The sequence below is a fragment of the Notothenia rossii genome (genome assembly GCF_949606895.1).
Source record: "Notothenia rossii genome assembly, chromosome: 4".
Classification (NCBI taxonomy): domain Eukaryota; kingdom Metazoa; phylum Chordata; class Actinopteri; order Perciformes; family Nototheniidae; genus Notothenia; species Notothenia rossii.
In genome coordinates, this window is record NC_136902.1 from 13,887,696 (window position 1) to 13,912,108 (window position 24,413).

General features: G+C 40.7%; 1 protein-coding gene across 3 annotated transcripts in view; it reads left to right on the forward strand.

Annotated features, from left to right (window-relative positions):
• The window catches only part of scube3 (signal peptide, CUB domain, EGF-like 3), a 69,840-nt gene extending 45,428 nt beyond the window's left edge, over positions 1 to 24,412 (forward strand). The window contains exons 7-23 of one of the 3 annotated variants that reach the window (XM_079675355.1): positions 1,708 to 1,755; positions 5,874 to 5,990; positions 7,307 to 7,429; positions 11,107 to 11,223; positions 15,543 to 15,665; positions 15,802 to 15,918; positions 16,013 to 16,108; positions 16,223 to 16,339; positions 16,765 to 16,926; positions 17,337 to 17,540; positions 18,143 to 18,304; positions 19,034 to 19,201; positions 19,304 to 19,465; positions 19,605 to 19,802; positions 19,908 to 20,060; positions 21,280 to 21,359; positions 21,686 to 24,412. In XM_079675355.1, the coding sequence (XP_079531481.1) occupies positions 1,708 to 1,755; positions 5,874 to 5,990; positions 7,307 to 7,429; positions 11,107 to 11,223; positions 15,543 to 15,665; positions 15,802 to 15,918; positions 16,013 to 16,108; positions 16,223 to 16,339; positions 16,765 to 16,926; positions 17,337 to 17,540; positions 18,143 to 18,304; positions 19,034 to 19,201; positions 19,304 to 19,465; positions 19,605 to 19,802; positions 19,908 to 20,060; positions 21,280 to 21,359; positions 21,686 to 21,838 (2,300 nt within the window). In that variant the 3' untranslated portion in view covers positions 21,839 to 24,412. Of the gene's footprint in view, positions 1 to 1,688; positions 1,756 to 5,873; positions 5,991 to 7,306; positions 7,430 to 11,106; positions 11,224 to 15,542; positions 15,666 to 15,801; positions 15,919 to 16,012; positions 16,109 to 16,222; positions 16,340 to 16,764; positions 16,927 to 17,336; positions 17,541 to 18,142; positions 18,305 to 19,033; positions 19,202 to 19,303; positions 19,466 to 19,604; positions 19,803 to 19,907; positions 20,061 to 21,279; positions 21,360 to 21,685 lie in introns of all 3 variants that reach the window. The other 2 variants (XM_079675354.1, XM_079675356.1) reach the window with 2 other exon arrangements.
• Position 24,413: the final 1 nt, after the last annotated feature.

Sequence of the window (24,413 nt, forward strand, 5' to 3'; positions counted from 1 at the left end):
TGAAATGATCTGACCATAAAAGACACCATAAAGCGCAGACATAAATCTGGCCCTGTCTTTCAGCTTGCAGCACTAACAACCACTCGCTTTGTCTGTCGAGGCTCGCAGCACTCATACTAACTAGCAAAAGCCTCATCTCTCACACAAAAACTGCACTTTGTCTGCACTGTGTGGAATATTGACTTTGCATGATTGCATGTTGCAAGGTAACACTTTTGCCTTGAGATGTCACCGTTTTCATCTTAGACGAGAAACTGCCATCATCAGTTTTTTGTTAGGATTTTGAAAATAATCATTGCTCTTTTCTCAGTTGTTAGTTTAAGAGGCTGTCTTTTCTTTTGCAACAACGTTATGTCATTCTCTCAGGTAGTTATCGCCTCCTGTGGGCATGAATGGACATTAACCATTTGCAAGAGAAAGGATCCCCTCTCATTCATTCTATCCACCTTTCTCCTAGACTTATATATCTGCAAGACTTATGGGTGGGTCTTCATTTTAGTTTGAGCTTTTAGATCAAATGAACACTGTGACAGGAAAACAACCTTCAGACGGGATAATGTGATTATTAATCACTTTCCCTGCTACTACTGACGGATGGGAAGACAACCTGAAAAATTGGCCTCTGATAGCTGTAACAAATTAAGTTAGAGTAGCTTTATTTGCAGTGATGAAGTTCTGCTGTAGGTCGACCCGGGAAGTTATTCTGTGAAATATTTATTCGACCGCCAGGATTAAAAAGCTATCGTTAGGCTATCAACAAACTAGCTGCCGGTCGAACAGCTGCTCATCACCACTGCTAAGCTAAAGGCGGATTTGTTTCGGCGTGATGGCGATTAATAGTTAATTTACTTTCTTGTTAGCAACCTCCATTTTTTGACCCATTGGACATTTACAAATGGGGAGTTTACTGACTTAATTTACGTAGTAGAATAAAGTGAATTTTCTTCAACTTGTGTGAACCACAAACCTTATTTCAGGCATTAGACGAAAACATGTTCAAATAACCGCTAATCTTCGAGACTAGAGAAACGGAAGTTGCTAAATGCTAATGAGCTAAGCTAAATGTGTGGCTCAAACCTGCAGTGCAGAACGTTTCTCTTGCCCTATGGCCGTCAGAGTAATTATACAAACATTTAAGACGCATATTGCCCGAGTGCACGCCGCATGTCACCTGTACTCCAGCTTGACATGAATATAAGCTCAAAAATATGTGATTCCAAATCGACAAGGTTGCGTTTCACCTCATTAATAAAAAGCACCATTACTGATAAGCCTCGGAGCGTTTCAGATTGATTCAATGTTAATTGCAACAGAATAAATTAAATTGCTAAATATGCACCAAAGGTCACTTCTTCAGGACGTCCTTCCATCCTGAGACGTACAAGGCAGAGGTATAATTAAATTATCTCATTTAAGGTTTGACAGGCTGTGTTCCCTCATAATTCATTTTCCTTAAATATGTGAAAAGGAAAGACACTTGAACTGTAAGTCTCACAAACGCCACTTTAGTGACGGGAATAACAAGAAGTCCTGCCCATAATTCACTTTAGGAAAAAGGTGGATATGCTGTAAAACCACATCAGATTAGTTCTTGTCACGTGCTCATGATTTACATAACACACAAATGCTGCGTGGTTCAAGTGTACAGAGAACTAAAGTGGTGTTTTTACAATGTGTGCGTGTGTGTGGGTGTGCGCGTGCATGCAGGGGAGAGGAGTGTCCAGTCCCAGGCAGCCCCCCAGCTGTTCCCCAATGGTAAATATGCGTTCCTCTGACTCCTCTCTCTGGGGGTCTGTGGGTGTGGGGAGAAGAGGAAGCTAACCTAGCAGGCCCTGATCCTTCCCCTCCCCACAGGGGCATCATCCTTCTGACCCTCGACCTCTGACCCCCTCCTCCCCTACCTTCCTCTTCCTTCTGTGAATGCCCTCTCAATAACAACCCGCTGCCCCTGTCAAACCACACCTTTTTAAAACACAGCTGCAAACCTCGGACCAGCAGTCTAAACATCATTTAAACTTAGAAGATAGTACATTATAATTCATTGAACAAGTTACTCCCAACCTTTCTGTCTTAAAAGAAAGCAGCAGGGCCCCTTATCACATTTCATATGTCTGTGCTACGCTCGCAGTTCCACCAAAGAGTAATTCCCCCTCTTAACTTCTCAGATGGTTTCATTTAATAACTGTTCACGGCCCAAAGGGGTCCACAGGGAGTGTTTTCTGCAGAGTTTTTAATACTTTGATAGGATGTTGAATGCAGGATATTTGCTTTTATGTATTGATTATTTTCACATTTATCCACCCAGGATCCGAATGTGTCTCTATTACATTTCATTTGGCTGTCACTTTCTTATCCAAAGTCTCCTGCAGATTGAAGCATCGACTGAAAATGGATTTATTACCACAAGTAGAAGTGGCCTCCATCAAAAGTCCAAATCTGAAAAGGAAGACATAAGAGTTTGGTTTCCTTTGTGCTTTTGACACAACTGAGATGAGCGTGTACTGTTCCAAACATTTGGTCATTGTGTTTCTGAAGTCTGTCATCACGGCCTATTAGCTTTGGTGAGGGAGCCAATCAAGTGTCCATGATAGCTTCATAGAAAACATAAAACGCTGAGTCCCTCTTGTCATACACACGTAATCTTGTGTTCTATCATAATCAGTTGCAGGGAATTCATCCGTGTTATTCCAGTCCAGTCGTTCTTCTTTATTTTTACAACATCTGCAGTAAAATGATATTTGGATCATAAATGCCAGAATGAGCTTTGTTTTTAATAAATAAGGCAAAGATGCCAGCAGGAATAAACTCATAAATCTGCATCAATTAATCAAACCTCGATACTTCAAAGACTATTTAATTATACCCTGTAAGTCTCAGGGAGGAGGCTTGTTCTCAGAGGAGTAGCCTGTTCAAGGTAAGAAGAAAAACTAAGCTGTTTAAAGTTACTAGTTGTTACTACTGTATGCATGCTGAGCTTCCCTCATGCCACAATATAACATTCTGTCCTATTTTAGGATTTTGTGTCCTAGTTTCTGTTATTTTTCTTCTCAGAAATAGAAACATTAGGGGCAAGAGACATATTTTGCGTCCTCCGTCAGTTGTTCCCCGATGATTCCCTGTGGTACTGTACCCTGCTGGAACCAGCTTTTCTCAGTTGCATCTCTAGAGAGCATTAGCAAACTATTGTCAATGTTATTCTTCTTTGTTTGGTTTAGTTATTGAGAGAGCACTCACTCTTTGAAGAGTTTGTGTCTAATAACAACTCTTCCTTTCTGAAGAACTATAGCTGAATGTTGCCGTTTGGTCAAGAAAACAATATTTTCTTGTTTTTAAAAATATATATTTTTCACCTTAGCGTCTATTTCCCGTGATCCAAACTCAGAGGACTTCTCCCTTTTTTGTGAATCTATCATAAATGTCTGATGACAAGTTGCCCTGCGGGTTAATCTTCAACATTTCTGATGGCAAAACAAGAAGTTCTGCAGCTAGAAATCTTGCGGCTTCAGATAAAAGATGATGAATACGATATGAACCCCTCTTTTTTTAAACATACACTGTAGAAGCTCAGCACTAGACCAGACATCCCGCACGTCATATCGGAGAATATTTACAAAAGTCTGCCCACTGTTACTGTAATTGCCGGTCCCAACCCGGTGCAGTGTGGATGTGGCTGGTATTCATCCAAAACACACAAACCCACACACATACCAGAGCATGTGTCTCTCCCCTGTCTTCAAACAACCATAATGTCAGAAATATTTCTTTGCTCTCTTAACACATGGTCATTACAGTTTGGTGAGATGGCTGCCTGACTAAGCGTTTTGAGGCATGTCCTGACACTATCTTATCGTCTCGTCTGCCAACTGTCTCTGCTCACACTTTGCAATTATGTGAACCCACAGTGCTGCGCTCGATCCCGGGATGGACTAATACTCATCAACTTGCCCTTTGAATGATTACATGCTAAATCTCTGTGTTCTGTGAAAGACAGGCGAGGGAAAAGTAATCAAAACATCTCACAGAAAAGGATTTCAGCTGTTCAAAGTGTTTTATTGAGCTTATGTTAGGACACAATAGTAGTTTAACAGTAAATGCAAAACATAGTGAAACAGAGCAAAAAGTAGAGGGACTCATAAAGTCTTTAACCTGATTCGGTACTGTCTGTTTCAAAAAAGCATTAGCCACATTAAACACAAGAAGCTACTTGCCGTACCTGACCAAGAAAGGTTGTAAAACCCCTAAATCAGGAAATGGTGCGTTTCAATCCTTATAGAAATCAAACACGACACACACGAATACTTCTGCAAAGTGTGTGATTTTAAGTTGAAAACATTTCACTGATGTAATTGAGTTTATATTAAAAACGTATCTTTGTAAAATGCGTTAGTATCATTCAAAGACAAAAAAAGCCAGATGTTGAAACCAACTGAGATTATAATACAGAAGTCTATAAAGGGAGTCACTGATACGGCTAATTGCTGTATAACCTAAAACAAACCCTGCCTTTATAGTGTTTGCAATGTTGATTTCCAGGTTAAGGCCCTTTCTCCAAAGTGAGAAGTGTTTTTTTTTTCACCCTGTAAATTCATATTTACTTTAAATGTGTCCAAGTTTATTAGTGCATCGTGTTCAGCCTTCAGCAACGTGATCCCTTGAACTGTTTAAACTGTTCTTTATAAAACAACCATAAAAACACAAGATTGCATCACTGCAAGCACCTGTTTTGCTTTGATGCATAATTGCAGCCCACAGTTGAGTATTTTATTTGAGAGAAAAGAGCTTTACAAAGTTTCATTATGGCTGCTGCAGGCAGTGCAGAACTCAATTTAAGTCAAGGGGATTAGGTGTTACCCCAAAGGGATCCTCATTCTCTATAAAATAAAAACCTGCGCAGCTGCATTTCCTATTTAGTGCCACGTGTGAGCTGCCATCTACCCATCTGTGAGAAGTCTTCCACTCGCCCAGCTGTGCTGCTTCATCCTGAGAAGAGCTGCCAGCCAGCATCCTACAGCCCATTAGAGAGAAGTGAAGCACTGAGTGGATGACCAGTTGCCTTACAGCACGTTAAAGTGTTTGTTCCACATCACAAAGGTTTTTTTTTGTATTGTTTTTTGTTCTGAAGTGTGGGACGCTTTTTATCAAGCTGCCAAAAACCATTGAGGCCCACACTATTCACTCTTATGTGAGAACAAATGTCTCCTGAGCTGTTGCTTAAAATGAAAGTCTCAGTGAAATATGTCAGCGTCTAGAGAAGAGACCTCAGCTGTCCTGTCTTGACTGACTACTTCCCTTTTTTTTTCAAATCAGTCCAGCCAACACAGGGGCATGGTAGCTGAAATTGCTTTTTTATCCCCAAAATGCCTGGAAGGTTTTGTTAAAAAGAAAACTGGAAATGTGGCTTTTCTGTCGTATCTGTCTCGCACCTCTGCCCTCATGATGGAGGGGGACAGATGCCCTGCAGTGCAAAGGACTTTCAGAGGTCGTAATTCACCTTGACCAAAAAGAAGCAAGCATGCACACACTTTAGAGGAAACACATGAAACTTTATTTTTGGCTGTGTTGAATCTAATATTTTTAATGACTGTTTCCTTTCATTATTCACAAGCATTTTCTGAAAACTGTTAATCCCATCCAGCTGCTGCGTTTATGACTGTTCTGTTTTCTTGTTTCCTTCTTTATTACTATGTTTACTGAGTACCTTACTCTGCTTCTTATTGTCTGACTGCTGTTTGACATAGATGCGGATTATGATGAGTGTGTCTTCTAATGTTTGCTACGATGCCAGTATGTACTGTATACATGCTGGGAGGAACAAGTAGGTTGTGACTTTTTCGAAAGTGTATTTTTCTATGTCTCACTGTGTTTCTCTACAGAGACATGCGCAGTGAACAATGGCGGCTGCGATAGCACATGTCATGATTCGGTGACAGGAGTCCGCTGCAGCTGTCCTGTCGGCTTCACTCTGCAGCCGGACCGCAAGACCTGCAAAGGTAAACCCTGCGCCATTAAAACCACACCTGTCCAGATGTCTACAAATTCATCCCAGGATCATCAAGTTATTTACGCCCTATCATTGTTTTCCAACCACTAGTGCTCTGTCAATGTCTATATCCTTACTGGTGCCACCAATCTACACTGCTTTCTGCTGTTTAGCTGCATATTTTGAGTAATATTCTGTCAAGCAAACTGTTTTCTTGACAGTTTTTCCACTACAGTACCATCCTCCTGTCTGGAGTTTGACGGGGCATACTAAACTCAAGGAAACTGCATACTGTAGCAACTTTCTTTATTAAATAAAGTATACAAAATGAACTCCAAACTTTAGGGTGAAACTTAGCATTGTGCTTACAGACAGGGAGTTAATACGAGGACAAAATGTGTTTCCAGGGTTTGAAATCTGTCAGCCTTTAACAACTCGTAATGTTACACTAACAACTCTGATAAAAGTAAATTGGCTTATATTAGTTTGGTTTGAGAGGAAACAAGAGAAAAGCAAACCCAGGCAGCTCTGGCATGAGAAGACAGGGGCTCGCTGCAGGCCAGAATCTTCTGAAGAGCGGAGACAAGTAGAGCAAGGAGGGGATTATTTTATACCATTTCAGATCCCTTTATTTCAACCAGATGATGAAGACTCCCTCAAGAGACAGACGCCTTATTTGTGATGATGATTAAGAATTAATCAGAGCTGCAGCCAAACTTACCAAGGCAGAGCTCCCTCCCACACATGGAGGAACACATGATATATTGATATTGATTGGGTATTGGCCACACAAATGAAGAGTAGAGTATCCGGAGGGAGATGGACCGATGCTGCATCCCATTACAGCCACACGCAAACTGATGTTATCCATTCTGAAGGCCATTAAGGAAATACCTGAAGCTAAATTCCACTTTCTGACTCTCATGGCAGTCTTACCAAACAACTGCTTTTTTGAATACTTCAATATTTACTGCACCATTAGCCAAAGCCCTCTTCGTTCTTACGTATCCACCTCACTGAGTAGATTCTCTAAGAGCAGCTACAATCTCTAAGAGCAGCTACAATCAGTATTTGTATAAGGCTTACATCCATTAGGTGGACAGAAACACAACTCCAGTTTAATGATAATGTTGATCATTAACTTCTGGATATGTAAATAGGTTATTATTATATAATTCATCAAGAAGATACATTTGTCAGTGCTGTATTTATGGCTCGTTTCCTCTGCGTCCATTCCCTCTTATATAACAGGTTAAAGTTAATTGTGCAATCCTTTTAACTCAATGATGGTCGATTTGATTGTGCTTCTACTGTTTTTTTTCACAGACATTGACGAGTGCCGTCTTAACAATGGTGGGTGTGATCACGTGTGTCGAAACACAGTGGGCAGCTTCGAGTGCAGCTGCAAGAAAGGCTACAAGCTGCTGACCAATGAGAGAACATGTCAAGGTATGTAGCCCCTTTGATAACCTTTTACCAGCAAATGTTCCTGTGGACTACCTGAGAACATATCCTCAACACTTACATTCTTATAGATTCTGATTTCTGCATTGATTAGCATGAATGATCAATCCATCTTAGTCGCAAAAGTATTCTCTCTTCAGCCTGCTGCAAAGAAGCCATATTTGGTGGTAGCCATCGCTCAGCAGGAGCTGGGAGGACTAGCTGCAGAACAAATAAAGAGTTTGCCATGGCCGAACACAGGTGTGGGGAATTAAAGCTCCAACTCTTAAAACCTCTGGTTGTTGCGTGAACCTAGCCACTGCCGAAACATCTGGTGAAAGAAGACCGACAGGCTAGAGCTGCGAGGCGAGCTCTTGGAGTGGAAAAACAGATGACATGCTATTTTTTAGTTCTCTTTTCTTTATTGATGTGGTCGATCAATATCCAGCCTGGTACACATCATTGTCATGCAATGGGTTTAGAGTTGCTGCACTGAATCACAACACTCTGTACACAGTATTAAACGTCTTATGTCTTCTGTGAACATGAGCTCTGCAGCCACTTTGTTGTCGCTTCAAATCCATTTCTGGTGCGACGCCTTTCTCTCATTTCTTAGATCGGAACAATGCAGAGTTTATTTTGCCAAAATAGCACAGATAACTAAAAAATGTGGTCTGCACGTGTGGGAATGTAAATGACGGTTTGTTTTCTGTGGCACCATGCCCTACCTAACATCGTCATCGTGAGCTGTTTGGGTGCGCAGGGGCAACAATGTTGTCCTTGTTTGGTGATGTGTGTTTTGTCTGGAGCGAAGGGTGGTGATAAAGCTCACCTCATCTCTCGCTGAGTGAGGTGTTGCCAGGCTCTCACACACATACACACACACACACACACACACACACACATACACACACACACACACACACACACACACACACACACACACACACACACACACACACACACACACACACACACACACACACACACACCACACTGCACAGTCACCTGTCTGCCCGCTATCCTCTCCTCTCATTCCTTTAATTTTTCACACCCATGGAACAAGAGTTGGGCCAAAAGAAATCTGAAATGCCTTCAACACAAAGTGAACTAGATTCTAATGATGATATATTTGAATTCAAATCTGAGAGGGATTTAGAATTGCAACTATCCAACTCACAAGAGACAACTTTAAAAAAGAAAGCTGAAAATCAGAGCAGCAGGGGCCAAGTCAACTGGCTTGGGAAAAGCTCCAAACACTTTTTATTTGACTGTTTATGTTTATTTTTGATATTTATAATTCATGTACATAACATTTATTTTCTTATGTGGATGTCTTACTGTTTATGAGACCATCATTCCTAAGTGCATGTCCCCCCTTTGTAATGCAAGTTTTTTTTTTTAAAGTTTCAAAGCCCAACCAGATAACCTTTTTTTCTCAGAGTTCACAGAATTCCTTCAGAGCCACAAAGACAAAATACATCTGTTGTCATTGGCTGATCTTCTTGTGCAAAATGTTTGGAGTGTCTGTTTATCTATAATCCCATCATGCATCTCTCTTATGAGCATAAATCCAAAACTGGCGGATTAAAAACATTAAATGTGACCTGCAGCAAACGGTACAGCACTCGGTTTTTGTTAATGAGTACTTGTGCTTGGCGGTGGGTAGCGGTGTTTTGTGACAGCGGTGACACTTAAAGAGACGTTTGCTGTCTCCGCGAGGCGTTGAGATGTGTAAACTGAACTCTGTGTTTATCTTGGTTTAAACAGTCATGGTGTTTCCCTGCTGTCAGTGGACCATGGCCCATAAGTCAGGACTGGGCATGTCTGCAGAGCCCCTGTCAGCATTCCTCCACCCTCAACAATCTACCTCTCACTCCTAATCCACATGAGGGCACTCAGCGAGATGTTCAGATGCTGTGTTTCCTCCAGTGGGAACATCCACCATAAGGATCTAATCTGTTTTGTAAAGAAAACACTGACCTTTTCTAGATTTTAGCCAACCTCATTTGCCTCCTTAGAACTTTGTAATTAGAAAAGGTGGAGGTTAATGTGACGAGTCCTGACGCAGAGATCAATCGGGTGCAATGCGTGGGCAGATAAACAGGGAGCTAAGAGAAGAAATAATGAAGGGAAACTCTGAATTGTTATTTGCAGTGGAAGTGGCATGACTGTTCTCATCTTTCTAAGTTTCCAAGCACTTAATGCCGGCGTGCCCTCCCACTGCATACTTCACCTTAGCTGCCCAGTTAATGAGTGTATTACTGCAGGAGTCCCAGATGTCTTCACACATCTAATCTGTAGCGTGGCACCACACAACACAAAATGATATAATGATAAGTTACAGATCCACTACTGGCGTCATTTATTACAACTTTTTTTTTAGGGTAAACTGAGTCACCACGCCTATTTCCCAGATGGTTACAGACCCTATGTTTTAAATTGTGCTGAGCTAAGTTTATGCTCAATATGCCAACCGAAAAAACACTTTTGCAATGCCTCATATAGCGTGTGCAAACCCCTGCTGCTGTTATGAATCTCCTTGAGCCATTAAATGGGAGAAAGAGTGAGGACTGTATTTTGTATCTTTTAATTGTTTGCACTTTAAAATTCTCCATATAAAACCTTGCATCTGAAAAAACACACAAGAAAGCACATTTTCACCTTTTGGCTCTCACAACATGCCTGCCACGTATTAACCTGTGCTGGTCTGCACTAAGTACAGCTGTATTGTACATGAAGGAATATGCCAAGCATGAAACCATATGTGGATATTTTGTGCAATGCTATGCAAGATTTCTGGAGACGTTTATCTGTCTGTCTTCATGGTTTCTTCAAGGTAACCCATTATTTAACTAAACGCCTGTAATTGCTGTGAAATACCTGCCTCGTGTGTTTGAAGATAATATGGCATAATATTCCTGGGAAAATCCTACGAAGCTTTCTTAAATTAGCCAATTAGACATCCAGCTACATTTTAACACATCCCAGTTTTTCTCCCAGCTTGTGCTGTCTGGGCTTTTTGCTGACATTAAAGAAAACCAAATGTCAGCCATCTCGTATAGCTTATATATATCTAATATCAATCCTCGTGGTCTTTGAGCTGCTGACATTTAAGCGACTTATCAAGATGCAGTTGAAAGAGAGCAAGAAAGCTCAAAAAAGACAAGAGAGGCCAGTTCGTTTTCAGAAAGGCCAAAAAGAGTAAAAGCAGGCTTCTGCATCCCACATATTGTGACTAACTACGATGATTGTTGTAATGTTTATGTCCTCAGAACAAAAGGAAAATAGGCAAATGATGGTATGGTTAAGAGGATAACAGGGGAAATGATTGGCCGATTCAATGTGGGGAGAACAACAGTAATTCAGCTGCTATTATCAGGTGAAGAGCGGACTTTCTTTTGGCTCCTGCTGTGCTCCCTTGTTATTTCAAAAACACTTGAAAATTCTATTTCAGAGCAATCGAAATGGAAAACTGAATGAAATCAAGAGGTCAGCCACCATACAGAGCACCAAACAGAAGAACATTCTTTTTTTGTTGTAACATGTGATTTGGACCTTTACAATTCATGACAAAAGATGAAAACAGAGAAAGGAGGGTGGACGAGTCCTGTTCAAGATCTTTTTGTGATTTGTTGGACTGTTTGAGAAGTTTCTAACAGCATGTCTTTATTTTCTTACAGACATCGACGAGTGCTCTTTTGATCGCGCCTGTGACCACTTCTGTGTCAACTCTGCCGGCAGTTTCCAGTGCCTCTGTCATAAAGGCTTCATCCTCTACGGCCTGGCACACTGCGGAGGTGAGCAGCACTCTTCTCTACTTCTTCCTCCTGTCCATCACTCTCCTCTGCATCATCTCTTTGCTAACCTTACATGAGTTGCTCTAATGTTTCTCAGAAATTCATAACTACACTAAATAGATTATTATTGTTGATTTAAAGTTTCGCTGATAGTTTAGTTGAAATTCACTGCAATATGCTCTAAATTAAAGCGTCGTCAAAGACATTTTAAGCTGATATCTACAAAGCAAACTTTATTTTATGTTTGGTTTCAAACTTTTCAGGCATTGCTTGGGGCATGGTTTAAAGCCATGCTAGGGACCTGGCTCTAGGAATGTTAGTCAGTATGTCTCAACAACTAGGTAGATTCAAAGATAAATATAGATTTTTTCCAAACATTTATGGTCTCCAGGTGATGAATCCTGAAGCATTTGGTGATCCCCTTACTTTTCCCCTAGCACCACTATGAGCTTAATATGTATAGCTTTGAGTAAAATATCTTAATAACTGTTGAATTGATTACCGTGACATCGAAATTCCTCTGGATCATTAGTAGTAACCTCAGTAATGCTTTACCTGTCATATTAGCATTGCCACGTTAGCGGTTAGCTCAAACCACAAATACACAAGTGCACAAGTACAGTCTCAAATTGCTACTGTACTGTCTTGTTGTTAGTCAACCTCACTACCCAATTTAAAACATATTGAAAGCTAATCCATCAAGGTGAACATTTAATTTACTCTGTAAAAAAATGAATTCAACACAGTGTGTTGTTAGTGTTCATCTTCTAACCTGCTGACTGAAAGGCCCCTGCATGCAGCTACATTCTCAAACCATAATTAACTGTAACTGAAAAGAGTGATGCATCATTGTTTTCAAGCCAGTTTTTAGGTCTCTGAAAGTTCCTTATCGAGAGAATGAGCTGAAATAGGTGGCTGGCTGGAAGGCAGGAAATCAATCTAAGAACCTTTGCTACACTTCGCAGTAATGTGGAGGCGACTTGTGTTGTAGTTAATGGACTCAAACTTGAAAAACCACAGCTATTGCCCTTCAAGGTGGAGTGTGACCATGTTCATCAAACATTAGCAGGTACAGTACTCTGGTATGGAACAGATAGCAACAACAGCCTTGGGTGTCTGAAGGTGGTGTGTGTGGGCGCGTCACATCTGCCTGGCAGGCAGCGAGAGGCCCACAGCTCATCAGGGTGCTGCGGCGGCTCTTTGATGGAGTGTGTATCACCAGTTAGAATCTGCTGCTGTCTTCAGCGCCTCTGGGCCTCACAGTAGTTCTGGGAGTGACGGAGAGAGACAGCATATGCACTCGAAATACATATCTTTGCAGTTATTTGTTCTGTGTTTTCTTCTGCCTGTAGTCTGACAGGTCTAGTGATCAGGAATGTTGCAACAGAATGTAGAATAAGGAGTGAGACTGGAGAGCGGTAACATGAAGATGTTCATGAGGTCTGCACAAACACAACAGTGCAGATAGTTACACCCTGCCACCTGAGGACACACTGACTTCTTTTTTTTTAACAGATACTCTCTCCCCATGTTTCCTGTATCTAATAAAGGTAACAAAAACGACTTGAAATGGTTGGTTCCTGGAAGTGCCACATGTTAAATTCATCTTCTAGTATTATGCAATCAATTAAAATGTCCCAGCAATAACATTTTGAAGCAATGCTTCATGAGATGGCTGTAATGCAGCTAGAATGTATTATTTGATTATATCTCACCCCCCACCCCGTTATTTCTGGTCAAATAACACAACATTTATATTGAATGGGTGTAGTCCAGAGGCTTTCAAAGTTGAAGGCGGGCTTCAAAGGGGTTTCATGGGGAGATCAGTGATAAACATTACATTAATTAAAATAAGATCAAATACACATAACATTTGGCTAAATAGATACAGTCGTTTTGAGGAACTGTTTTTCATCTTTCCCAGAGTCAGAAACTAATAAATGCCGCAGGACAGACCTTAGTTATGTATTTAGGTTTAGTCTGAAATGATATCAAACAGCTATATCATAATCATGATCAAATAGGCATTGAGAGAAACTAAGCAACTAAACTAAGGGGGGATGGAGGTGTCTTTTTTTCTAGGCTCTGTCTGAGGGAAGGTCCACCGTCTCACACTTTTAAAACCTCTGGTCTAGTAGTAGGTTCATGGGAGCTATTCCCCACACAGGCGGCTGTATTAGCTGTCAGTCCAGGTAATAAAAGCCCCGGGATTGAATTTGTAGGGCTTTTACTCACATGATGGACTGTGATCAGGCCACGCTGAGCTGGAGAGAAGATGGTCAGGCGTGAGCGACTCTCTATACCATTGTTGAGAGAGAAGCTGATGAATGATTTCCCATCGCTTTTCATCGGCGCCGTCGAAAACTGTTAGATAACCCTAAAGATTTATGGCCCTCCCCGTTGTACTCTCCCACTCCCAGCCATAACCAAGGTTATGTTATGACCTGTGTGGTTTATCAACTGAAATATAGCTGTCAAACAATCTAGAAAGCTGTTCTCAGTGTTAAACAATAGACTCACCCTAAACAAACCCAATTAGGTCAGTGCCCTGCTGTCGAGCATTGTGCCAAAGTCTGTCAACATTCCTCCCAAGTGAGAGTTTATTCAGCGACTCTCCCTAGAAAAACAGCCTGCTCATTTTGGCTTATCTGGTAGGAAAACAGTCTTGTGAGTAAACACTTTGTAAGTATTTTTGTATTTAACTCATTCGATCCAACCAGCAATAGAAACGCTGTCTTCTGATACTGAGACATTTATGTGTAAGTAGGTCTGAGAGAAAGACACAAGTTAAACCACAAATTGTTTAAGTTTATTTAATCTTGTTGGGTCAAATTCTTCTTAAAAACGTACATTACGTAGTTGGACTGGAAGTTGCTGATGCAGATGAATAAGCAGGAAAAAGCGTTACAAATCTACAGATGGCAAGATTTTCCCATGAACTCCCCAACCCTTCTGAGAAATTCCTTACAAATGACACAAAGCAATTGTTGAGTCTAAATGTCAATTTTGTGTCTCCTTTTATTTCCTTCCCTGACTCATCTCTGCTGTCTCTGTATCAGCACGCAGAGAAAAAGTATTTGGAGGAAGGTCAGAAGACATCTATTTGGTTACACTTCAAGCATGGGAGGAACAAAGATGTTAAAAATACAGTTGCTGGCACTTCCATCAGACTTTCATTACACTTCTTTGTCCTTTAAATTAATTGCTTTGATGCAGAGGATAAGCAGCGCACCTCTCACAACATTTCCAAGCAGCTCTGGCTCAACATTGCTGTTGATGAAGTCATCTTCTTTAGGGAGTGCAGAGGCAAGCAGACTATTTTTATTCAGGGTGAATAATTGAATGAGACAAGAAAGAGCATCTCATATCAGCGGGCCAGATCATCAATCACTGCCATTATCTCCGTCTCTCCCGGTGTCGTCGACGCTTGTCCGCAGCCTGCTGATCCTCGGCTCTACCCACTAAACTCATTTTCAGTCTGGCGTCGATGGCAGCCAGACTGCATCTGGATCCCGGATGCTTTTAGTGGTTTTAGCTCAGCGTGCGTTTGAATAGGTGATTATAATTTACGGCTCACCACAAGTCCTCCTTACTCAAGAGCAGAGAGGTTTTGACCATTAAATTGAATGTGGCGACATCAAATGAAGAATCACTTCTGTTTATACGCATACACATTAATCTTCCTACAATGTGACGCTGTGACAGGATGAAGTGATCTGACCCCTGAGGAACTCCTCTTTCACAGCTGTGCTCACAGCCCTGTTTCTCTTTCATTGTACTCGACCACATTGACTCCAGATCCTTTTTACGGACCACATTGTTTCTCACTGTTTCTGATTTTTGGAGGAAATCCTTTTCCTCCCTTATTTTATTTGAGGTTTTAGAGGGATGGGTCAGATAGACAACATCTTCTTTTACTACATATTGGTCATTTCATATCTTAATAACGATATAGATCACGATACTGCACGTCTTCTGGCTATTAATCAAATAAATGGTCAATATGAAAAATTCAAACAGTTAAGCTTATTTTTGTATATTCTTATTTTATTTAAATACATGACATACGAAAAAGTATATTTTCATTCAATTACCTTTAATTGATATTCCCTCAAAATATGTTGCTTGAGACTATTAGAGACATTTGACTTAGTATGTGCCTTTATTATTAATGTTGTCCATAATATTGTGTATTATATCTGTATACTATATGTATAAAGATGTTTTATCAAATGCAATGATCGCTCGGTCATAGTAGGTTTGAACAATTAGGACTTTTTAGAGACATGTCCGATTAATGTCTACATATTTATCCCCAGATATTGACGAGTGCAGTATAAACCATGGAGGATGTAAATATGGCTGCATCAACTCTCAAGGGAGCTACGAGTGTACCTGTCCTCCGGGACACAAGCTGCACTGGAACAGGAAGGACTGTGTTGGTATGTGGCAGCACTGCCCCCCTGTGGCTCATTCACTCACTCACACCCAAAGCACATCCTCATACACTTTTTTTCCTCACTCTCAACTTTCTTTGCCAACAGTTTGTGATTCTCTGTGGGTTTTATTCTCCCTCAGAGTTGATGAAATGCCATCTTGGACTGCTGTCACCAAAAGCCACTCTGACCTGCAGCAAGACGGGCAAGAAAGAGAGCTGCTCACTCACCTGTGCTTCTAAGGCTCACTATCTGGCAGGTATGTTCCCCACAGTGAGCGTGCGATCACAAAACACCACACAATAAATCCGTTTTTATTAAAATCCCTTTTTATTTGTGTGTGATCTTTGCAGAGTCTGACAGCAGCTACTCAGTGAGTTGTGGTATCCCCCTCCTCAGAGGGAAGTCTTCTTCCAGGCTCAACTCCAGCAACAGTCAGAGCTGCATAGGTTCGCTGCCATTCAGATTTCTATGATCAAACACTTTCCAACAATCAGTCAATTACAGATGGTGTGCCTGGTGTTGCAGTGTGCTCCTACCCACTGTGCTGTGTTTGTCTGTAGAGACTCAGGCCCCTCCAGTGAAGCAGACGGCTTCTTTTAAGATAAAAAACGCCAAATGTCACCTTCATCCGAAGCTTACGGGCAGGACGGAGGACAGAGGACGGACCCTCGGACCAGGTCAGTCTAAATCTGTACACATATACTGGTATTTATAGACATTTAAGGCTCTATACAGTTTACAATGAACCATTTTAATCATTTTTCAATGAAAACAAACATGCCTGTAAGGTTTTTCTGTTGTTCTTTGTAGTATAAATGTATATTTTATATATATCCTGGTCATACAAAAGGTTCATTAAAGGACATAATATTCCATCTTGGTCTCAAACCTCATCTATTTTTGTTATGTTAATTTAAATTATAAATTACAAAGATTTTAAAAGTCTATGATGAATTCAAAATTAATTAAACCTTTTCCAATTGAATTTGAATTTGTAATAACTTTCCAAGAAATGATGTACATTTACTCTTAAATATAAATAACATTAATCGTTACTAATATTTAATGGGGATTTACTCATGTATGTTCATGTTGTCCACAGGAGGGGGGCAGCCCTGCAGCAACTGCCTGGTGACGTTTGTCAACCTGAGGTGTGACTCCTCTAAAAAAACGAAAGGCCGACGGGCTCGAAACCCCTCCAACAAAGAAGTGACGCGAATCACTTTGGAGCTGGAGGCTGAGGTCAAACCTGGAGACACCACGGGTTAGTCCTCTCATTAAATACAACGCCTTACAGCAGTTACTGAGGATGTTACTGTGCAGCCTACTTAGTTATTTCATTTAGCTATTACTCAAAGCTGCAACCTAATTTACAGCAATGTTAGTTGTCAGTGTTTCAACATATGCAGAGCACATTTAAAGATTTACTGTGCTTAAGTACATATGTATGGTCCTTTTATGAATAGTGTGCATTCCAGCCTATGTATACTTCTTATCCAATACAATTCAGATATAATATTGTACTTTGAACTCAAGGACAACTATTTTGTTTATTTAGTTAGTAACATTAGCATTTGCTTCCAAAAAGAAGATTTTTTCACAGCATCTTGAAAAAATGTACAAAATGTATGTATAGTTTTTACTCATTTAAATCCAATTTAAATAAATAAACAGGGAGTTGCAATCTCAGCTGCCTGAGACAGCGCATGGAGAAGCAGGTGAAGACGTACATCAAGGCTCTGAAGAAGTCCATCAACCAGGAGCGCTTCCTGATCCGAGTCGCTGGTCTGGAGTACGAGGTGGCCCAGAAACTTACCCAGGCTTCTTCCACTCACGAGAACTGTGGGCCGGGCTGGGAGAAGGAGAGTGGCCGCTGTGGTAAGACCGGAGAGCTGGACCGGGAATTAGAACTAGTTCGCTTTTTTGGCCAAATGCATTAGATTCCTACTTTGAGAACAATGGCACACTTAGAATTGTACATGTTGTAAAGCTATTTAAGAGCAACTTGAACTTTCTTATCCAAATGGAAATTGTTTTGAAGAAGTTGCATTAGAAAATAGGACAGAGTGCAAATTGCAATATATGAAATGCAAGGTGCAAACCCATATTACTGTATACACAATGCCTAACATGTTAATAGGATCATAGATATAAGAAGTAGCATATTCTGTAGCTGGATAATATCAGGTCTAATCTATGCTGTGAATATCTGCAATACAAGGTTGTGTGAGGTGAAATATACCCTCAGTCACCAGTAGCTACAGCTGTACTCTCTAAGAAAGTTAAATATGACTATTCTGCCTTTTATGATGCCTGCAATGTTAATGAAATGACCTTGAAGTCATATTTTGTGATGGAGTTGTACTAGACCGTACAGAATCCACTCCAACTCCACCTTTATGACCACCATTATAAACCAATTCCATTTCTTTTTTTAAAAGTGAAGTGTGTCCTCTGATTGGAGCCGATGTTTTTCTCAGTCAGATGCTTGTCGGGGTCTTATTACCACGGGGAGCAGGAGCGCTGCATTCAGTGTCCGCCCGGCACTTTCCAGGAGAAAGAGGGGCAGCTGGCCTGTGACCTCTGCCCCGGCAGCGACGGCCACGGGCCGGTGGGGGCCCGAAACATCTCCTCCTGTGCAGGTAGTCCAAATTGTGTTATTGGTCCGACAGTATATTGTGCATTGTGATTTCTTGTCTTGTCTTTTTTTAAGCATGTGTTATATCACTCTGTCAAATTATCCAAATGCTCAATCCAAGGAGAAATGCAAACAGCCTTTGTTCAAATTTAAAGCAATTTATCATCTTCTAGTGGAAACCCAAAAGACTAAGAATTAAACTGAAATTAGCGTAATATGTCTCTAAAAATAAAATAAATATTCTAATCCTGCATTGGGATGGTTTCATCTGTTTACTTATTAGCAATGTATCATAAAACAGCTGATATTGAAATCAAAATAATGAGAGTGAAAAATATGTAATTATTAATGATATTAAATAAAACAACCGTAAGTCAAGGCAAGGCAAAGCACGACAAGGCAAGGCAAGGCAAGGCAAAGCCAGGCAAGGCACGGCAAGGCAAGGCAAAGCACGACAAAGCCAGGCAAGGCAAGGCAAGGCAAGTTTATTTATATAGCACTTTTCGACAAAAGGCAATTCAAAGTGCTTTACAAAAAATGAAAGAAATTAAGTTAATGGCATTTAAAATCAGTCATTAAAAAGGAAAGTTAATAAAATAAACATTAAAAGAAAAAATAACCGGAAGCACATTAACACACATAAACTCATATTTTTCCTCCATCCCAAACTAAAACTTGTGATACATAATTATGATACGCTACCTTTGCCAAACCTCTGCGTGTTGAAATCCAGGCCAGTGTCCAACGGGCTCCTCCTCCAACGATGGCTTCAAACCGTGTCAGGCGTGCCCTCTGGGCTCCTACCAGACAGATTTGGGACGGACCCTGTGCTTCCCCTGTGGAGGGGGACTGGCCACCAAGCGGGAAGGGGCCAGCTCCTTCCATGATTGTGAAGTCAAAGGTCAGCTTGTGGTGTTTTTACACAGCCAAAAAAGCAAAACGTACTCTAAGAATTTTGCATAACATTCGCTACTTAATGCACATTGTCCTTTCCACCCTGCAGTTCAGTGCTCTCCCGGTCATCACTACAACACCACGGTACACCGCTGTATCCGCTGCCCGGTAGGGACCTATCAGACAGAGTTTAGACAGAACTACTGCATTACCTGTCCCGGGAACACCACCACTGATTTTGACGGTGCCACAAGTGTGTCGCAGTGCAAGAGTGAGTATGAAAAATGCTTTGTGTTGTCAGATTTCTTAAACATGCACGGTAGACTTATCTTCTTTGTGTGTGTGTGTGTGTGTGTGTGTGTGTGTGTGTGTGTGTGTGTGTGTGTGTGTGTGTGTGTGTGTGTGTCTAGACAGGCAATGTGGCGGCGAGATGGGCGAATTCATGGGTTACATCGAGTCGCCCAACTATCCCGGTAATTACCCCGCTAATGTGGAGTGTATCTGGAACATTAACCCACCAAGCAAGCGCAAGATCTTAATCGTGGTCCCGGAGATCTTCCTGCCCTCGGAGGATGAATGCGGAGATGTGCTGGTTATGAGGAAGAACTGTGAGTGTCTCTCACAACAGTTGTTATTTCAGTGGAATTATAGTGTAAGATAATATCACCATACAAACCAGATTAGTCACCATTGTCCTTTCCTTGCCTCTGAAGGGTCAGCTTCATCCATCACCACCTACGAGACGTGCCAGACGTACGAGCGGCCGATCGCCTTCACAGCTCGCTCCAGACGTCTCTGGATTAACTTCAAGTCCAATGAGGCTAACAGCGCCAGAGGCTTTCAGATCCCCTACGTTACTTATGATGGTATGTTCATCTCATTTAGCTCACCAGCTGTGTCTCTAAATATCCATCTCTCTCTGCCTTCAGGCTTTTCCACAAACTCATGACATTCTTTTTATGACATTCCCGGAATTAATGAATATAATGAAGAAGTTGTGACTCAGATGTGTAATAATAATAACTTTATTTATAAAGCATTTTCCGAGAGCCAGTTACACATTGCATAACAAATTGAAACTCAACAGATAGAGAGGCAAAATATTCAAATAACAATAAGGAGCACTTTCACTCATTAAAGTGGACCTATCATGCTATATTTGAATAATACAGTGTAGGACCATACCTATAGAAGGCATATTTATACTTTTTATTTTTCAAAATACCAAACAGATCATGCATTTTAGCCATTCCTCATTTCGCTCAATTTAACACTGTCTTTGCATGGGCTGATTCTGTGAGAACAGCACCATCTACAGGCCTGGCATATGTACTACAGCGTCTCCAGCGCTTTCGAACGGCAATGTCCATGGCTGTCTCCTCCTGATTGGTGGAGTTGGCCCAATAGCCGTAGCGCCACTTCTGTGACGTCATAGAAGTGTTCAAATCTGGATCAGTCTGTATCAGATCCGTTGCAGCCCCTTTTTTAGAGATTTGGGTATGGAGGAAAATAGAGAGGGTTGTGTTTTCTGACACTTGGTGAGTTCCCTGGAACACCGGGGACACATATTCATGTATAAAAGACGTACACAAGTGCATTTTGCATGATAGGTCACCTTTAAATAAGAACAAATGCAGCAGAAGCACTGAACAATGTACGTTGAGGGGAATTTTAATACAGATATAAAGCTAGCGTACCGTGATAGGTAATTTATCCAGTATGAGAAGGGGTATTTAGATCCTTACTCAACAGATATCTTGATGTTTAAAGTGAGTTGTTTGATGTATTTATCCATCATTTCTTATTGGAACTAGTTATTTCTACCAAAGTCATGGTCCCTTTGAAATCGGTCTACAATATCTTCTATGGTTAACTTACAGTAAAAGTTACATTGCTTCTGGATAAAGGTTTTTCTCAGAACTGTGAGCACTACAAAAAAATGTCTTTCACTTCCTTATATTGTAGAAGTGAGTTGGATACCTCAGAACCTCAAAGTTCCTGTAAGTTCTCAGCGTTTTCATTGTTTTTAATTCTCCTGTTTTCATCATTTAGTGAAGTAACTTATCACATGTTTTTTTTATTCAGAGGACTATGAGCAGCTGGTCGAGGACATAGTGCGAGACGGAAGACTCTACGCCTCAGAAAACCACCAGGAAATCCTCAAGGTTAGCAAATGTTTTTACTGTGTTTTTTTCTGGCTTTAATTTCTTGTTGATATATACGACCACCTGTCATACTTGACCACCAGCTTGTGGTGACTCATCAAACCACAAGCTGAACCTTAAAGGTGTTGTCTGTTCAGAAAAACAAAACACAAGACTTGCATTAGTCAGTCGGTACATTAATAATTAAAAGATTTGCTAATGCCGTCATAAAGGTGTGTAATTTGTTTGGCAGTGTTGTGTAATAGCTTGACATGTAATTCAAACGTATTATTGAGGAAGAAAATATGCTAAGTGTGACGTTTACACCCGCATGTTCTTCCCTGCAGGATAAAAAACTGATTAAGACTCTTTTTGACGTGCTGGCTCACCCAAACAACTACTTTAAGTACACCACTCGGGAGTCCAACGAGATGCTGCCCCGCTCCTTCATCCGCCTCATAAGCAGCAAAGTCTCTGCTTTTCTGCGACCATACAAGTAAAGCTTACACGGCGGCCGAAGCACCGGATTGTGACCCCCTCCCCCGACGCCCCCCCCTCCACCTTACAGGCCACATCCCTCACAGGACTTACTAGTATGTTTACGCTCTCCTAATATCCATAAGCTTTGACAATAAACACTATGCAGACCTGAGAAATACTGAGAATGTGTGTTTTAGGTTTGTTGTCAGTTTCCATTCAGCGGGGATGTAGAGTATTTCAGAGGGTTTGGTTTCTGTTGTGCAATGAAACCACACAAAAAAACAAAAGTGCCCATTTCAGACAGTAGGAGTAATGTTGTGTGTGTGGTTTGAGCTTGATAGAGCTTGCTATTGTATTTTAAATGAGCGGTCTGAGTCTCAACTCCTACCATTAAGTATGACTGTAAGTGTTGTGTAACCCTAGTTCCATCTCCAGTGTCTGTGTGCTGTCCTCGAGGAGGAGAGGTTGTTAAATTCATGTCGCAGCTGCGTTCCAGGTCATTCGAAGCCTTATTATATTTGAGCTCTTAGAGCAGTTTCCAAGGGTTTTACTGTTAAAACAGTTAATCTGTGTTTTGTTCCGTCTGTCTAGACTGTACCAGTGTTTTCCAACCTTCAGATTATTTCTGTTGCTCTTCTTTTTTTTTTTTTAAAGCAAATACAAACAGGGGATAATAATTCCAGGAACATAGTGGACATTTGGGAGATGAATAACAAACTAATAATTGTGAGAGCCACAGAAATGAGATAATGTGATGTCTAGTGGAACATGTCTCTGAGAGAGAGATAAGAGAGAAATGTCTTTGAGGGACATTATGTTTGCTGCTTCTTTTAAAAAGGTCACTTTAATTCTTCAATCTCATATTGTCTGTCTTTCTGATGTACTCGACACTAATAGTCTCTACGTTTAAACTAAAGTTCTTATACACAGTAAGTTGATATTCTCACACTGCCTTTCTGTGGACAACCAGTTTTTATTTCAATCTTGTAAATAATGAAAATAAATTAGACGAGGATTGAATTCTTTAATCCTACATTTCTTTTGTTACGCAGGACCCCCCAAATCACTTTTGCCCCACCAGTCTCAAATCCAAAGACACCAGTACCCTCTCAAACACACTTTGTTCCGTCCCAATGAAGACAGCTCTTCCAAAGACCGCCCAAAACGGGTGGGTTTCTTTGTTTTGTGCACTAGAATCAGAGCCTGCAATCCTACCTTTTAGTACAAAGTGTAATGATAAAAAAACTACACCTTAATGTTGGTTACACCCTATTGTGACCCACAACAAAGCTTGTGAAATGTGTTCCAAGCTGCATTCCTGCTAAGACTCATTGTATGAAATATGTATCCGTCACTGGGGCAGAAAATGTTTGGGTTCCAACATGCAACTAATCTCCTCTTCAGAGGAATACTAAAAAAGTCTGTTAAGAAGTGTAATAATTAAATATTATTTGTTATGAGAACAGCAACCAAAACAGGGTAAAATTGTTAGTTTTTTTTTTATCTAACACTTTGCTTCATCGGCCAAGTAGTTAGGAATTGTTGCGACATTTTTCTTGCTGAGAATTAGATACCATTCTTATCTTAACATTAAATGTGAAGTAACAGCCTTCAGAAAGTTAGTAAACCACAAACAATAGAAACAGTTAGGCTGCCTATGTCCCACGGTTACAAAATCAACCCACCAGCAACTCTAAAGATCCCAAACCAACATTAAAATCTTGTGCTTAGTAAAACTCAATGTAATTTGCCGACGGTGCAGGGACTTCCTGGAGTCTCTGCTTTTGTTGCCTCTCAACCTTGGTACTGCATGAAGGACATTCAGAAAGAAAATAAAGTAGTATTTTCCCCCAAATGTAGGGACTATTGTTTAAAGCTCATAATCAGCACCACTGCAGTCAAATTGGTCCAAACGACTGCATGGTCAGAGTGATAATCCCAAACCCCTTAATCCGTACATTCAGCCCTCTGGAGATATGAAATAGAGTTGACCCTTGCGCTCTTATGCCGTTTCCTTTTCCAGGGAGTTTTGTTTTGTCCCCACTCATGTAAATAAAAAAAGTGAGATGGTACACTTCCAATCCTGTACCACACTTTAGGATGACAAAGGGATGTTGACAATTTTGTCAAACTTGAGGGCGATGCTGGACGAAACCATGATTTAATGTTGGTTTGTAATTCCTCCACACAGGCCTCAGTTTATCTCCAGGTATTAGACTCACCCCCCCCAAACCAGAATCAGCTAATTTCCTGCAACCTGATACTTTTTTTTTTTGTTGTATTGTTGCCTTTTAACGAGAGTTTGCTATGATGTATCATAGAGTTGATAATGATATTTGCACTTGAATTGTTATTGCTCATGTAAAGAAATGTCTGGATTTTGTATTGTCTTTTTAAATGAATGGAATTGGTGTTCTTATTTTCTTGTAGCTTGTTTGTTCATGAAATGCTCACTCACCGTTTAGTCTATAGAGATGATACACATAACATTATCAACTGTTAAAGAAAAAAAAACTATGTACAGGAGGTGAATGAAACAAGTTTGTACTTGTCGCTGTCCAAAACACTTATTGAAATAAACATACTGTACTTCAG